This window comes from Trematomus bernacchii, unplaced genomic scaffold (genome assembly GCF_902827165.1).
Source record: "Trematomus bernacchii unplaced genomic scaffold, fTreBer1.1, whole genome shotgun sequence".
Taxonomy (NCBI): Eukaryota; Metazoa; Chordata; class Actinopteri; order Perciformes; family Nototheniidae; genus Trematomus; species Trematomus bernacchii.
This window is the reverse complement of record NW_022987313.1, coordinates 11,838,695-11,856,595: the sequence shown is the minus strand read 5'-3', so window position 1 is coordinate 11,856,595 and position 17,901 is coordinate 11,838,695. Positions and strand designations below refer to the sequence as shown.

Sequence of the window (17,901 nt, the reverse complement as noted above, 5' to 3'; positions counted from 1 at the left end):
TTCTTTGAGACGTTTTAGTGGTCCTGTTCTCATGTCAGAGTCTCACTTAGACAATATGTTCTCAAGCTGGCCAACAATAGCCAAATGACTCAGGTATGTGTTTGTGTTAGCGTCAATAAAGCACTTCCTGAAAACTATGGAAACCTCTCTGCCTATTAACCTTTCCAATGTCAAATAAAACTCACAATCTTTTTATACTTCCTTGTTCTTTTATTTAATAACCCATTTCTTTAAATTGTTATCTATATAAGATAACATGCCCACAACATAAAACGAACTCCCTAAATTGATTAGCATTTCCTCAGATTGAAATCTATTTTTTCTGTTATTTCTGCAGAGATTTGACCAGAAAATAAAAACATGTTATACCCTCTTCGTCATATGTGAGCGTCACACAGCCATAAATCTTTTCCCCCCTTACATTCAGCTTGACTTCACTGCAGTGTGTTTATTTGCTAACCCTGGTCACCGACGATAAGGGCCATTGGTGTCCCCAAACCGTAGCTTGCAATCTCTCTTCGTGACAACAACGCCCATGCTTCGACCAACACGTTTGCACTGTGCAGCCCACAATAAGGGGAAAGAACAAAACATAGGTGCTAATAAATCCTCTTTCTCTGCTATAAGGAAATAAATTAGGTTGAACGCAGTCAAAGGATGGGCTTAACAAGTGCATGCTTCAAACAAAAGTTCCTGTTTCAGGAGGGAAGGTGCATGGGTGATGGATGGCTTGGCAAACATAGTTGACATACCTGGCCAATGCCATGGGCCGGTCACAACCCAGGACTGAGAGGGACATTGTGTGAGTGTTTGAGTGAGTGTGTGTGTGTGCTCTTCAGCAGCTATCCCTCTTCCCTCTGAGGCTTCCTCTCCCTCCTCTCTTCCACTCAGGCCGTGGGGATCACTTCAGTCAGCAGAGCCCTGTTTGACATAGACACAGCCTCCATATAAATCCCATCCTTCTATTTATTTGATGTGCAGTTCTACTAGGACGCCTTCGATCCGTCCTCAGGGAGCCCGCATCTCAAAACACTCAAATAGTCTGGGTGTGGCGATAAGCACGGGGCTGGAATTATACTCCCAAATTCCCAAATCCTTGTAGAGCATTGTTCCGTAGCGTTTAAGACACACACACGGGAAGACAACTGCCTTATATGGACTGGGCAATTATTGTAAATTCTATTTTATATCCTTTAATGTTTTTACTTCAATTTAGATTTTTTTATATGTGGATATATAGAGGGGAAAAATGTGTGGATGAGTGCAGTTTGGAGCGTGGGAGACGGGTCAGTGCAGTCTGGTGGACCTTTATGGGGAACACCCAGGAATGTTTAGTTAACTCGTCCGTCGCATTCAAGCATGTGTGTCAAAGGTGTTTACAGGGTGTTGACATTCACACATTGGCAGAGAGGTAAAGTGAATGGTGCAGCCATGTCTGGCTGAGCTGGGCCCTGAAAGCGTTCAAAAAAACTAATATGGAACGTGGACTTGTAGTCAAAAAAGCAGGAACCGTGGCATTTAAATAAATAGGCTGAAAACACTGGTGCAATTTACTTTTTTTATTTTTATTTTATTTATGCAAGAAAATGCACTTTGTTTTTGCAGCAGCATTTTCAGCTCAACGGCACTAAAATAAAAATATCTTTCACACTGCCATACAAATTATTTTTATTTTAAATCATGAAATATGCATTTTAAAGAGCACATTTGAATGTTTTTGAAAAATGTATCTAATAGCTTGTTGCTTTTATTTTTCAGATTAATGGTTTGTCAAATAGTTATTAAATCATTCATTCAAATATATAATGATAATAAAATGTTTGGATCTACATATTTAGCTTCATTTATATTTTCTATTATCATTTCATTTGAAAATTAATTATTCGTTTGTATCTTTGTTTTGTATATTATAAAACCAGTCGTGTTTTTCATTAACTTTAATGCAGCCTACGAGGTTTGTATTGCTGTTACTTTAAATTGACAGAATTGCATGACGAATTCATAATTAGTTGGTTCATTAATATTAACCAAGCAAAATGCTTCTTTTTGTTTACGGCAACATATTGTGTATAATTACTTAGACAATTAGATATCATTTTTTAAAGTTATGTACAAATTAAATCAATCAAATCAAATAAGACACTAATTTAAAAATGCAATAAAATATGTCAGTCTCAAGTCTTTCTTAATTATTTTCCTTTTAATAACCATCTACCCTTTTTGTAATTCAGATAATTTAGTTTTTGTGGTTAAAATGCAAACATAGTATAATTACTCTGGTTGTAAATTTCATGATGTGGAACAACATGTGGAACCACTAGTAAAACGAGCCTGATATGTGTGGTTTAATTTCCATTTTATGTGATGGCTTAGCAATAAAACACAATTATCAAGTCATATATCCACTCGTTGTAAAAAGGGCAAACACCAGATATGTAAAACTGCGCAACTATAAATCACATTTCTAAATTGATGTTAAACACAGTTTGCACTTTGTAAATAGGATTTCCCATATTTAATACTCATTTATTATTTTGTTTGTGTTTTTTTAGATAAACAATGAAGCCTCTCATATTTTAATCCAAAATGGATATTTTAAACTATTTAAATATTTTTTAGGCAGACAAAAAGAAAAAAAAGTGTTGTTATTTAATCATTCCTAATTTTGAAAAATATATGTAAATCTCACAGTACATTTGTCTGAAGTATCCCAACCAATACACCAATATATATGCAAAAAGGAAATATTGAGTTTATCTCTTTTAATTAAAAATGTCAAACAGCAAAAAAAGCCAAAAACCCAATCACTGTCATTTTCCGTAGAGGCTTTTCTTTCCCAATGCCAGCAAGCACAAGTCTGTCTGTCAGTCAGTCTGTCTTCATGACCACCCACTGAGAGCTGTGGTCCATGAACAGCTACAACCAGCTCCATACTGACCTACAGGTGACCGAACCCCTAACCTGAAAAAGTGCCGGTACGTCCAATCACTTTAGGTCACATTTAGCAACTGAGCCGTGCTACAGGTATCACTCAGACTGCCTTTGTTTAAGGTAATTGGAGGGGTGTTGTAAGTTTCCTACAGTATGACTCACACAGCTCTTTTCTCCACCCATGAATGCTAGAAGATTGTAGGTCACAGTGAACTTAAAAACGAAGTCCTCTCAACTCATAAATTACACGGCCACCGACAACCTTAAGCACTGTTGAAATGCCTCGCACAGGGCTTTATTTCAGCGTTGGTGGAGCGTGAAGCTGAGAGCACCACCCCACAAGGAGCTGGGCTCTCACAGGCAAAAAAAAAGATTTATCTTGCCGTACCTGCGGTCTGACATGCTGGCAAAATGCTGGTGGTGCACCAAAAAAGGTGGATGTGAAAACAAGCACTTACTGTTCCTTAATGATGTTGCTCTTTGAGGTACTGCTTCCGTAACGGGTCATACTTTTCTTTTTGTACGAGTGTGTGTGTGTGTGTGATTCGGGCCCTTGTGAATAAAGTCTGGTCTTAAATGTAAGATTTTCTGCCCCAAACAAAAGGGTTCTCCTTCCTGGGACCTGTCTTGGCACAGCTACTGGCACTTTGAAATCTGATCTGATAGATTAAGGGCTTAGCCATTAGAATAAACCATTGTGGAATCATCATGGGTTGTGTTTTCACCATTGCAGTGTGTCTGTGTGTAGTTTTGAAAGAGCACACATAACCCAGGATGTTACTCTCTTCAAAGACTTTGCAACTTTAAAGAAAATCGCTAAATATATATGTATTTCTAAGCGGTTATATAAATGTGACACAGCCAGTGAATGTCTTTTCTCAAAGGCTGCTCCTTCACAACATCATATTGTGTAGAAATCATCCTCAGTCTGACCACCCAGGGGGTCCCTGACACCACAACCTTCACAGAGGGGGATGGGCGTGTGTGTGTGTGTGTGTGTGTGTGTGTGTGTGTGTGTTTGTGTTTAGGCAAGTGTCTGCTCACATGCATGAATATGCTCCTTCATCTGATGTGTATTGATCCTCCGTTGACATCCCACTACTCTTTTTTATTTGTTTGTTTGTTTGTTGGTTTCAGATACATTTACTATTGTTATTTTATTCCCGGCAGACTTCAGCAGGGAGGCACGCTTGCTTCCATTTCCTGCCATGCAGACAACATAACATGTATTGAGTGTGAATACACATTCGGCGGAGAACTGGTCAATGTAAATGCAAACACAAACCAACAAACCAAAACAAAAGAGCACAATATGGATCCTTCTCTCAGCCAGAGGCACTACACTCGCTCTGTTTGCCCTCTCTTCTGGCTTGAGTTGCCATTAGGTCATATAATGACCACATCCCATTTCTCCCTCAAGAGCCCTCGGAGGCTTTTCTGCCTTTGGCTGGAAAAGTACATCTCTGTCAGATTCTGAAAATGGGGCTCGCCACTTCAACATTTCTTGCATCCCAAATCTAACTTTTTTCTCCAAACTACTCTAAAATGATTATTCAGTCTTGTTCGAAAAGCCACTTGGGCATCCTTATCGCGCGCTGTGCTTGACTTGTGCTGCCTCCTCTAAGAAGAGTAGAGGGGTCAGGCGGTATCCCCCCACCCCAGCCGTCACCCTGCCTTTTATGGCAAAGTGAGAGCGATTCAACCCCTAAACGAGTACACATGCTAAGGTGAACAGAGATACACACGCGATAACCCGTTCAATTAAACAACAACGTAATGGCAGGCAGAATGTGCACAGATAAATGACCATACAGTATGGCGTACAATGGGACTTAAAAGTATAGGGCAGCTGGGCTCTTATCTGGCCGGGGAAGAAGAAACCAGGCAACAAAGGGAGGCCTAAGACTAAGAGGCTTGATGCATGGGAAAGCCATGGGCCGGCCATTGTGGCTGCCCTTCTGCTGAGCAAATAGTCCAAACTGTTCATTCCCCATCTCCCATTCTCTCGCCGGTACATTGTTTGTGTCCTTGCATTTCATTCTGACTGGGGAAGATTGCTCTCAGGGCCAGTGAGCAAACAGTCCAGAAAAGAGCCAGCTATCTCCTGCCGTTCCCAGGAGAACTAGCATTTTTATTTCAGCTCCAAGCTGTCAAAGGATTGGAGAGTTTATGTCAGGATCCTGAATTAATTGCTTTAAGCCTCGGGGCCGACGCCGGCGTTTTTATCACCAAATGTTCGGTAAAATGTTTCCTAGCAAATTATGCAGCCCCCACCCCCAACCCCACCATCGCCTCTCTTGGTCGCCAAACATTTGGTATTTGATACATACAGGATGAGTTTCTGCAACACAAATGATGTGTTTAGTTGTTGTGACAGCACAATGGTGTGAATAGTGATGGGCTATAGCACGGCTGTCAAGGATTTGGTGGAATGAAGGCAAACAGCAAACTTTTGTGTGTGTGTTTTTTTTCTCTCTCCATGACGGTGGGTGCACGAGCCAAGCTTGGCAATAAAGAGAGTAAGCTTACAGATGCCTCAATAAACCATAGCTGTTCAGACATTTGGTGGACGGAGCTTTAAAGGCTCCAAACTGTCCGCTGAACTGCCAAACTGATTTCAGAACCGTCTGTCATCCGCATATCCATCCCATGCTACTGCTTACTTTATTACTATACTCAGTATAGTTTCCCATTGGGAAATGCAAAACTTCTATATATGCCTGCAAACTATAAATCCAACCTAACTCCATAGACTTCTGCCTAAAGAATTTTTTTTAGACAAATTTCACAGTCCATTTTCTTGAAGTTAATTTACTCAATAGAGAACATAACCCAGTTGATACAGTTGAATTTTTGTTTGCTTATTAAACACTTTCCGATCCAGCGCATCAATCCCAAATATCCCATTTATCATATGCTGACATTTGTTTTGGGGCTTTTTTTTGTGAGAAAATTGCTGCAGTTTTTCTAAACGTCACTATCTTGCCTTAATTGCATGTCGGGTTTTCATTCTCTGTTGGCTCCTACATGAACGGGCCAAAAACAACACAGGGGCGCGCGTTCCGACAGTTCCACTCTTCAGAGCCGCCACACACCAATAACTGAACCCGGAGCCACCATCTGGACTTTGCTTTTCCTTCTCACGGATGCATCTGAAAGCGTACTGCGCCATTGTATTTGCATCTAAAAAGCATTAGTGATATTTCATCATGCCGCATGAGGTTGTGCTATTTGTATAAATAAGCCCTATGACAAAATACCTTTCATTCACCCAACGCCTGCTACAACAACTCAAGGCGGTGGTCCTCTGTTTCGACTACTTTTCACACAAAAAGTTTGCATATGAAAGTAAGATCCATGTGACATTTGCATAAATATATAAACTGTACGTGACAAGTATGACCTCAAAGGGTGTAACAAGTCGCCACAGTTAACTGTTACCAAGGCCCTTTATCCTGAATCATGATATATAGGAGATAACCCTTTCCCCAATATTATCTGACGGGCACTTCAAGATAAGGGTATCCCAGCTCGGACCAATAAATCTGCCAGTTGACTCCTTAATCTGAGAGGATATTAAGTGACAAACGCTGCTATGTTTCTGTCAGCGTCAAGCAGTCGAGGGTTAAATAGTGTGTATCAGGGGACTACTCTGCAGAGGGGAAAACATACAGGCCTCATCCTTCATCATAATCTGCTCAACGGCCCTGTAGACACCTCCCAGCTTTCCTTCATCCTTCAACCGAGCATCCGCCTTTCCATTATAAATAACACAGCCATTTATATGGGATTAAATTGGGGATTAATTTGATTCAAGTCAGGGTATGAGAATTCATTAGTGGGCTGACAGTGGCGCTATACATGGGGGGAATTTAATTTGAAACCCCCAAGGGAAGCACTATGGGGCCACGGTGAAATGGAGGTCTTAAAGACAAGGGGGGATATTGTTCCTCACTTTAGATTTGGACACTTGTAAGGTGGCGCTTTATTGCTGTTGATGGGTTGTTATCGCATTGAGAGCTGAAATGCTATTAGGTGAGAGCGTCCTGAGAGGAGGGAGCTTGTCTGAAGGGAAGGCCTACTTCCTCTGCTTGGATTAAGAATAGTTCTTGACACTCGCGTGACCGCGTGGAAGTAAATACTGGTTTTTCACACAGATTTGTCTCCCACTCATACGGTATTATAATGAGAACATTATTTGAATGTCAGTGATTCTCATGAATGTTGAAATGGCATATCTATCCCCGGCGTTCCAGACAAGCTGAGTGGTGTAAAGCAAAGGCATTAAATTCAACTCGGACGCAGATTACAGAATTCACCCCTGCAGAACACCATCTTGGCATTCTCTAAATTGGACATGTCCCAATATAAGATAGCCTATCACAGTGCACATGTCTGCTTAGGAGAACATATGCAGGACAAAATATTCCGTAGTTTGTTATTCCGAGGACGGCACCGGGGGCACATGGGCTTGTTTGCCTTTGCTGGGAGAGGAGATTGGATTGGGGGTTTAAATGAATCGCTGGCGCACCACGTTTATAGGTTTCATTAACTTTTAATGAGTTGGGTGTCCTTCGCTGTGATTGGCTGGCAGAACTCTGCTTTCACTTCCTGGAACTGGAGCTAAGGGGGAAGTGAGGAGATATTGCAGCGTGTTGGCTTCCACATTATGGCCATGTGCTGCTGAATGTGCCACACTGGGTGGAAATGGGTCAGAAGAGGGGATATAATGTGGTACTCTTCCAAAGCAGAAACCCCAGATATTCATCAACACTGGCAAGCGCTGAATCTGAAACCTGGAGGTATGGAGTCTCGAGGGGAATAAAGAAAACCCTGGCAGATCAATCACGGCCACGCAGGCATCCCTTTACCACAGCTGACTGACATATCGCTTTATGGTCGCTTTTCCAACAAGGTTTGATCTCAAAGACAGGCTTGACACCCACTGGGAAATGCCTGTGGAATTACCAAAGAGGAGCATGAGTGCGTGCATGCACACAAACGTTTCCAGCAGTCAACCCGAGCAATACTTCATATTTTGAGCATCTTTCATCTTCGTCCAATATAGTATCTTTCTGCCTGGTTGATCACACATCTATTATCTTGCATGGAGGGGTGTTTCTGTACGCTTTCTCCTTGAGAAGCTAATCCCCTCCTCCAGTGTGCGGCTGAGCCTCACTTCAGCACTCCCGAGAAACAAAGGCCCTTGCCTGTCATCTCCATTTTATCTCCATCACATTGACATTACGTGGAAATTTCCTCCATCAGACATTTTATATCTCCTTCGCCCTTGATTGCGCGTTGGAAACTTTGATTGGTTTTGTAAGGAACGGTTTGACTTGTCCTCCATTAGCATGATGACAGATGGGTTGCAATACTTTACCAGGATAAACACTGACCATCCATCCACTTCCAGGCGTATAAAAGCAGCATGGTAGTGAGAGGCACCCCGTCCTGGCGTGAATGGATCGCCTTTAGGTCAGTGAACGTCCCACCAGCTGCTGCCTCACAGTACTCAATGGGCATTGTTGGCGGACCTCTTTCCTTCTCCCTCTCCCTCTCTCTCTCTCAGGACATGAAGGAGTCCTACACTGGAATGTCACATAGTGGTGTCGGAAGAGTGCGGACACATCACAGCCAGCGGCCGCATTCTCACCCTGTCCATCCTGCCATCTCTCTTAAACACAGACACACACCTTTTCTTTCCATCATAACATAACCCCAGACTGACCTCCATACGTCCAGATTTAGAAAATAACAGACACATCGGTCTACATTTTAAGACTAAAGTGTTAGATTCAGTAAAGTGAACAGTTACCATTAAAAATTCAATTCTGTTAGAAAAAAGGCAAAAACTGTCACATTTTTGTAGCAACAAAAAAAAGTAAAGAGTTTGGCTTGTACACATCTGTACATCCCTGATTATACAATGAAAAATGAAAGAACAAACCTCTCACTAAAATCAAATGTAGTTCTGTCTACACTTTGTGTTAAACATTGTCTTTGCAATACACGTAACCAACATTTAGCTATTTGGCAATAGTAAGTCTTATATTTATGCCTAATGCAAATGCTAATAATTTCAACATGAATTAAAAGTAAACTAATCCATCACCTCTTTGTTTTATTGCATGTAAAGGCCATTGAAGTCAAACATCAGTTCATTTCAGGAATCCAGTTTAATTTATTCTGGAATATGTTGTTTTGACATGTTAAACTATTTTCTATTAAATGTAGAAAAGGGTTAAACAAAAATCTAAGCCCATGCTGTTCATTTAAGGCCTGTTCGAAGCCCAATAACTTAGTTGAAATATGTGGGGGAAAATACATCAGTCTGAATTACATTGCTAAATATATTATTTGTTATTATGTGCAATGTAAAATGTGTTTGTTCTGCAGTTTTACTAATATTTCCTCAATAAATACAAAACATAGGCTACATTAACATGAATGCATACATCTAATTAAATATTTGTATCTTTAAAAAAAAAACTCATAGCAATAAGTATTCATTTGTTCAGTGAAGGCCTATAAAAGGACAACAGGCAATGAAAGTTGCTGTTTTTGTTAGCTCAAGTTACAATCTAACATTTAATGTTCATCTTTATATTTAGGCTGCCTTCAAATGTGCATTTTTCTCTAGTTTTAATCCTAAATTCCCAGTAAGCCAATTATCAATAATATACAATAACAGTCAATAATAGCAGGAAAATAAAACAACAATATTACAGTTGCAATGGAGGCCAAAATAATAATTATTCGGTTTGAATCAACTAACTCAAATAAGTCATCCATGGCTTAAATTGTTATCTTATCGTCCGTATACATTTCACAATAATAAAATATATATCAATTGTCAAATATTTTTGTTTAAACACACATTTTTCGCAACAAAACAAATTATAATACCCTTACAATGAACATTTGTATTAATCAGCGACAGATAAGTGCGCAGAAAATTGGAGCCACACTGGGACGCTGTACGGACGCAGGGGCTGCCGGGAGCGTCACCCCGGGACGGGCCCCTGCTGAGAAACCATGGGTGGCTTTGAGTTTTGACTTTGTGGTCCCTTTAATATACTGAGGGACGGCAGTTTGCCTTGCTAAGATATGGGATTAGGAGTATTTCTGCTGAAAGAGGAGTTAAATCGGACTAGTGTGGACGGTCCCTCCCCTCCAAAAGGCTGAGACAGAATTACAGCTTGTTGGACCGGTGTCCCGCCGTCACCATGGAGACAGATCTACTTGGGTGTTCCAGTCCGCGAGCTGCAGCGCAGAGCCTATAGGTGTGGCATGCGCCCTGCTGCAGCTACAACACCATCTGACTGCAGGAAATCACTCCTCATTAATACCCAGAAATAAAATCCGAGATATTAATTATGATTATGAGTTTTATCCTAAGGAATTATCTCCTATCTGACTGCTCTATAACACTCCCCTGAATGCATTTTTACATCATATTTCTCACATTTGTATACACATATAATGCCCCCCTTTTTCGTGCGTAAACCTTCTGTTTGCAATAGTAGTGCCCTTACCCTGCTATATTCAGCTGACGCCCATGGGTGGATGCTTATATGGCTTATAAGGTACTGAGTCATTCAATGAAAATAGATGCCCAAACTCGTCTGGCATTAAAATGCATCGCTGTAGGGTATAGGCCTACATATCTCACTTCGGAAGTCTGCTACAATTAGATGCTATTTAAAGACATGACAGGAACAAAAGTTAATAATCTATTGTTAAAGTATAGGTCTGCAACACATTGAGATTGTAAACAATAAATGATAATGATGATCGGCTATATCATTTCTCTTTGACCTATTTTAACAACTTTAAAATCATTATTTTTAAACATCTGCACATTTTTCCTGTCAGATCCCAGCAGCCATTCTGGCTGAAAGACGCGTCTGATCGCTTTGTGTCCTTGTGGGAACGAAGGTCTGATTTTCAGGCCTTAATCAAGATATATGCAAATACCACCCGAAGAAATGCAGATAAATCAGGTTAGTGGAGGATCAACAGGCTGCACCATCCTTTATTCAGTTGCTATAACAACAGATGTATATATGATGGTGCCACGCTATAGGAGCTGCAGAGGTATCCTCCCTGATGGAAAGCCTGTACAAAGTTAGGAGATGGGGAAGGTGCAGCGATGTGGCCTCGGCGCACTTTTGTCCGCCAGTACAGATTGAGGTTGGTTACCTTTGAACCGGCAAAGCTCCAAAAGGCCATTCCCATCTCAGTGCGCGCCAGAGAGGGCTTGACTGGGGTTATCCCGCCTTCAAAGGAGCGGAGAGAGCCGCGTCCGGATACAATTGTTTAATGTTGGCTAATGGACATTTTTGAAGGGCTCCCCATCTACTTAAGATGTGAAGAAGCAAGTTATCCAAATACGGCTTCTTGGACATTTATATTGCATCAAAATAATTGCAGAAATTATATGGAAGCCTTATTTCATTATTATTATTATTATAATAAGGCTAGTTATTAATGATTACATTTGCAGTATTAATAGGCTATTATTATGGAATGTATTTCATTTGGAAAATCAGTGATAAATTACGATTCACATTTAAAGTATTATCAATGCATCGCTATTAAAGCTAATTTTAATAGCTATAATATGCTGTAATAAGTTTCGATTTTGTACAAAGAAAAACGTTAAACCTTAATTTAATAAAGGCTTGCCATCATAAATCACGAGCTGTTTTATTCAGGCTTTATTTAAAATGTATTGATAAAAAATACCTTGAAAATAACAATATAATAATAATAATATAAATACAATAAAGGCAGGAGAAGGGTCAGTGCTGCAGCATAGCGTGCTTTCCATGACATCAGTGCAGCAACAATATCAGTCAGCCGCACACTGCAAAAAATACCCATTAAAAAAAAAAAAAAAGAAGCCATAAATCACGTTTCCGGTGTAAAATCAATTTAGATTGTTTTTATAATGAAGTCATATTTTTCTGTAGTTATCCTGACACATAATTTTGTTTTAAGGGATCGCCAACACTTAGCACTCATTCAATTATCTTATCCTCGTTTTGCTTTTTAAGTAACATGTTAAATGAGAGTAAATCACCTGCTAGTGACAGGTTGTTTTTTTTGCAGTGCAGCAGAATCCCTCTCCATCTCGCTATACTCAAAGACACAGAAACTTGCAGCAGCCTCTATCACACAACCTGCAGATCCCTCAGCTTTGCACCACCCTGTCGTGAAATCCAATACGTCTTCTGAATTTAGGATATCATCCTCCACCACCACCACCACCACCACCCTCCCCCAGCACCACCCCCCCCCTCCTCATGCATGTCCGGGAATGACCACCCTTCTGCCTCCTTGCTTAACAAATCTTTAAAAATATAGAACATTATAGAAAAAGGAAAAAGCTTCATACCTGTGCAAAATAGCCGGTGCTTGTTGTTGGCAAGCCACACAGGAGCCCATTGTAGAAGCTCGCCTTCTGCCTTCTGCCTTCTGCAAAGGGCTCCAGACATCACGGCATTTATTTGAGCTCAAACTCTGTCACTGTTGACTTTAGCACAAAGCAAAGATTTCACTGCCCCGCTAGTTAAAAAAAATGATTATTTTACAGAGATATCGATCAGTGTGCTATAAAAAAAAAATCAGCTTAGCATTATATGTCTAAAATGAATAGAACGAAATGTAATGTCTGTGTAAATTTACAGAGCTGCGGCGTCCTATTCAAAGTTTACACTTGTGCAATTTGGTTTGTGTGTGTACTCTATACCTATACGCGGGTATAGCCTCCACTCCATTGTTTACTGCCTTTGTTTATTCGCAGATCACGCTGTTTAAAGTCTACGATCTGTAAAGAGGGTCTGGAGAATAAACGCACTTTAGGCCCTACGTGTTCAGAAGGCGAAGGGGTGTCATTTGGTTATAAGGGGAGAACAGATTTCCCCACCATTACTCCCCGGCCTTGGATTTGAGCTCAGCAGGGAGGAGTAGGGGAGTTCGATTCTTTTTTGGACGACAACGAACCTATCTTATCTAACAAGAGGGGAGGGTCCAACTACTTTAAAATAGGGAGTAGACAATGGACCCCCAGATTGTGGGGAGAGAAGTTAGAGCATCACATTCAGGCTTCTCTGTTCCCAAATCAGCCCCTTTTTCCAGCTACCATTCTCCTGCTCCATGGGGAGGCTGTTTTATGTGACAATGACACTTAATCTTATTCACTGATCTAAACTTTGTGTGTGTGGGGTGTGTGTGTGTGTGGTGTGTGATGGAGATCAACCTGGGTGACTGGCAGGCAGGCAGGCATGCTGTTTGAGTGACAGTGCTCGATAGATTTGAATGTGTCTCACTGTATGTGTGGGAATTTAAATGGCTGATTTAATATGATTTGAGCAACTCTTCCACACACCCATTCCTTCTACTTGAAATTGTTTTAATTTAGGCCTAATTTAAATGTGTGCATATTTTCATTTTGAGTAGATTCTCTGTTTTATTTCCTGCTTTCTTCTTTCTGAAATGCGTCTATTTTGCGTCACTTCAGTGCCAGCATGTTGCCAGGCTGATGTGTTTGGATAAACTTTTTCCCCCGAAATATCTCACTTTGCGTTCGGGATTAATAACCGTTTGTCTGATTTGTTTACATTTTCCTAATGACAGATTGGGCGCATTGTTCGCGTTGTTGTCCAACAAATCTATTAATCCCTGCTGAAAACATGCGCCTTATTTTAAAAGCACATGGATAAGAATGTTTTTTAATTAAATAGGAAAAGATCCTGAAACTCTTGTATGCCCACGGAATTTGATCGTGTCATTATATGAATACAAAGCTATATCTTGATTTTAAATACAAATAAATTATTGTCTTAAATTGTGTTTTCCTCTTACACATTTACATTTTTTACATATCATTTGTTTAATGTAAACTTATTTAAATGTATATTTTTCTTAAATTAAAAATATTTTGACCTACTATTTTTCTCATTCTGTTATATTAATTTATATAATCAGAATAGTCATTATAGTTGTATACGTTTATAAGTGAACCATCAATATGAACACAATTGCTATAATGGTTGCATTTGATGGTAGAGACGCTTATTGCCTCTTCTGCTGTTGCATATAATAATAATAATAATAATAGTAGTAATACGAATAATAATAATAAAGGTCAAACACGAGCATTTTCAGAAAACAAAACCAATACCACTTTAATATAGATTCTGTTCTTGTCACTACAAGAATACACATATACAAGCCATAAATAGGAATTACACAAATGATTGAAGAAATCCTGCGAGGCATTTTAAATTCATTTAGGAATCCAGGGTTGCAGATGGAGGCTATTTTACAGCAAGTCGTTGTTGTTGTTTGTCTTTGGGGTCCACTCCTGAAGCCGACTTCTGAACAGATCTCATCACATTATCATTAATTTGCATTATTAATATTATCATCAACATCCTCTCTCAGAATAATTAGCCTACTAACAAACTCGACAACTAAAACGGTGGGAAACGTCAAAAATATTTGAAATACATATTGTACACAAACTCTATATTTTTTTTTTACAAATGTACAAATTGAAGGGGAAGAAAGTCCGCATCGCACGTGAGGGTTTCAGAGTTTATGAGGAGTTCATGATCGGCCTGGAATACACGCCTTGGTAGTAAGTTGTATCGGGTATGGAGGAAGAATCCAGCCCGGCTTTCCCCGCCATGGAGCCCATGGAAAGAGCCCCGGCCATGGGGGAGCCATAGCCGGAGTAATGCATCACCTGCTCGTAAGTCTTTAGGTCCATTTTGTGATGCTGCTGCTCCGAGGACATGAGGTTATTTATGGAGAACGGGTGGTTGAAGGAGTAGTGGTGCTCCGGCTTCAGGTGCGCGTCATGCGCCAGGACCGAGTGATGCTGAGAGTGGGCCATGAGGTGCTGCGCCTGCGACACCGGGGAGGGGGCGGCGTGCTCCGGGCTCAGGGCCTGGCTCGCCTTCATGTCCGACAGGGACCTCTTGTGCTCCCCGGAGGAAGAGTTGGAGTGCGGGGACTCGTTGCCGTTGCAGCTCTCCGAGCTGCTGTTGGAGGAGCCTCCGTCTCCACCTTTGCGGCCGCCCTCCTTCGAGCTCATCTTCTGCTTATCGCACTTGAAGCGCTTCTGCCTCCTCAGGTAGCAGCCGTTCTCAAACATGTTCCCGGAATCCGGGTGGAGAGTCCAAAAGGAACCCTTCCCGGGTTTATCCGGGGACCGGGGCACTTTGAGGAAACAGTCATTGAAGGACAAAGAGTGGCGGATGGAGTTCTGCCAGCGCTGCTGGTTCTGCCGGTAAAAGGGGAACAGGTCCATTATCCACTGGTAGATCTCGGCCAGGGTGAGCATCTTGCTGGGGGACTGCTGGATGGCCATGGTGATGAGGGAGATGTAGGAGTACGGGGGCTTGGCGTGCGTGTAGCTCCTGCGGTAAGTCTTCGGGTCTCTGGACCTGTTGATGTTAGACTGTCCGTAAATGGGGCTCATGGCGTTCATGTTGGTGTAGGATGTCAGCGCGTTCATGGAGGAGGGCTGCGCCGTCATGGGGCTCATGCTGGGGCTCAGGGCTGCGCTCATGGCCGTCATGCCCGCGCCCATGCCGTTCATGGCTCCGGTGCCCGGTGACATGCCGGTCATGGAGGGACTCATGCCCGTGTTGACGTATGACATGTTCATGGAGTTGGCCGTCATGTTGGCCGGGTTGCCCATGCCGGACATGCTCATGTAGGTATTCATAGAGTTCATTCCCAGGCCGGTGTTCATGTTGCCAACCGAGGTGTAACACTGTCAGTGAGGGAGAGAGGATCGTCAGTCTCAGGTGGCACAACAGTTAGGAAATAATAACTATAAATATGAACACAGTTTCCATTTTAGCCTCATACAGAAAATGATAGCATTATTTGGAAATAAGACAGCAATTATTTATAGGCACTTGTTCGTAAAAGTAGATGTACACATAGGCTTTTGCTCTTGCGTAAAATAGTGAAATACTAAAAACGCAGATGTATATGTCTATCCACTAAATGAAGTTAAATGATCTGCAATAAATGCACATGTCGATGAGGATGTGACTGTGTTCACCCTCAAACAGCGACTGTAACACAAGTGTTTAAACCCATCTCCCCAAATCCAAACAGCTCGGATGTTTGTCGAGTGGAAACATTACAAAATAATCCGATTTAGTAAAGATACCTATAGATTTATTAAACATAATCAGAGTTAAAAGTCTCTCCCCCCTTACATGTCAAGCAACTTTGTTAGGATAGTGCGCTGCGTGGAGATGGGGGAGGATTTGGAGGCGCCTCAAGTCAATATTTGATCACAAAGTTAATATTATCTCAGGGCTAATATTGAGTTGTATAAAATGGGATTGGCTTTAGACGAGGGAAAAAAAATATATTTAAGGTACCCACCTCGGGCTCTCCGTAGTAGGTGCTCCAGTCGGTGTGTTCGTGTCCTTCCATTTTAACTGCTCCAAGCATCATGGAGGACTTTTACCATGCGTCTCCCAGCAGAGGGAAAAGCCAAAAGTCTCTCTAATAGCAGGTGACAGGGGACCACCGCACCGAGTGTATGTGGGTCGTCGGTGTCCCTTCCTCAAGCACTGGCGTTGATGGGTGTCTTATGGAGCCAGCCGTGAGACGCGTCTGTCAGTGAGTGCAGTTGAAATGACGCTCCGTGCTGCCTGTTAACGCTGTGATATAGCTCTGTGCGCCAGGCAAGCCTCCAATCCCTACTTCTACGCCTTGGGCCCTATTTGAATAATCTCCTCGCACCTAGGCGTGAGACTCCTCAGGCTCCCCCCCTCCACCCCAATTGTACTACACCTGCACCGACTGAAAAGAACAGTTCCTTATGAAAAGCTTCATTATAAACTAATCTTATTGTATTTCTTTGGCTGAGGCTAGGAAAAAAAAAAAGGAGTTATAAGAGGAATGTTTGGCGCTCTTCTTTGGTGTGCTTTTCATTACGCATATCCTCCTCCAACGTGCTTATTCCACTTCAACTGAGCTGGAATCATAACGTGTTTTTATTGCGTTGCGTTCAAGGAATTTGTATCAGAAACCTGTGTACAAGTGTTATCATTGTTACACTTAAACTCTAAGAAAAAACAAATATGAATGAGTTGAGGGTGGTCCATCGTTACGAACGTTTCTAGGCAAACATTAATAATATAATTCAGGTATTTATCAGTTGTTTAATTCACATTAAACTGTTTTATATTCATTATGTTTTTGAACCTGCCAGGAAAAAAATAAGCCTGATGTTCGCCTGCATAAATGCACGTGCACTTTAGTACTACATTTAAATGATGTTAGCTCCTTTGATATTATTACAAAAAAAAGCCATTTGCCCCAGCTGTTTACAGACCATGCTCTTAACCACTTAGTTTCCACATCATTGTCACTATTAAAGGGTATTTTCATCTACAATATTTCACTAATATGTGCAAGAAAACAAAATAGGGTATATTTTGTTCTGCTTTACTAACCCAGATGTCAGAATTACTGTTTCCAAATGTTTTAATTAGTGTTGAATATGCCTCGCATAGCTTCAGAGCGCCCTCTCTCGGTCACTGTCTGCACCTGGCTCTGCTGTTCAGTGGCACAAAAACTAATTATTTTTAAAATCCGTGACACATTTTAGAATCGATGGAATTTTCGTAAATGTGCTTTTTTTTGGCGTTGCTTTTAGCAATAAATAGATGAAAAATAATTGAAGCTAACAAAAACAATTAACTCATTTAGACAGGTTTTAATTTGCAGGTTATATAATTCTGCATCGTGCCAGGCCACCGTGTGCGTAAAAAGCAGGCTTGTACGTAGATTTATGTTTTTTGTGGAACTCATTTTATACTCTAGTCTAATGTGTATATCTGCAGTCAGAGTGAGGCGGCTGTGGAGGCCCTTGTTTCTCGCAGCCTGTACAGTATTTGTATGACACAAACATCAAGGTGAGGC

At 41.2% G+C, this 17,901-nt stretch overlaps 1 protein-coding gene across 2 annotated transcripts; it reads right to left on the bottom strand.

Moving 5' to 3' along the window:
- Positions 1-14,099: 14,099 nt before the first annotated feature.
- Positions 14,100-16,603, bottom strand: foxa2 (forkhead box A2). 2 transcript variants are annotated; one of them, XM_034127456.1, is made up of 2 exons: positions 16,354-16,603; positions 14,100-15,724 (listed from the first exon to the last, which is right to left on the bottom strand). In XM_034127456.1, the coding sequence occupies exons 1-2, from the start codon at positions 16,423-16,425 to the stop codon at positions 14,540-14,542; spliced, it is 1,257 nt and encodes a 418-aa protein (XP_033983347.1). In that variant the 5' UTR covers positions 16,426-16,603; the 3' UTR covers positions 14,100-14,539. The 2 variants fall into 2 exon arrangements, with proteins under 2 accessions (XP_033983347.1, XP_033983432.1); XM_034127541.1 differs by lacking the exon at positions 16,354-16,603 and adding an exon at positions 16,022-16,076.
- Between the last annotated feature and the right edge of the window lie 1,298 nt (positions 16,604-17,901).

Bases quoted from the DNA above. Each gene is read 5' to 3' on its own strand.
- foxa2 (XM_034127456.1), bottom strand. From the start codon at position 16,425: ATGATGCTTGGAGCAGTTAAAATGGAAGGACACGAACACACCGACTGG. The intron at 15,725-16,353 runs GTGGGTACCTTA...CCTCACTGACAG, and splicing joins CCTACTACGGAGAGCCCGAG to TGTTACACCTCGGTTGGCAA.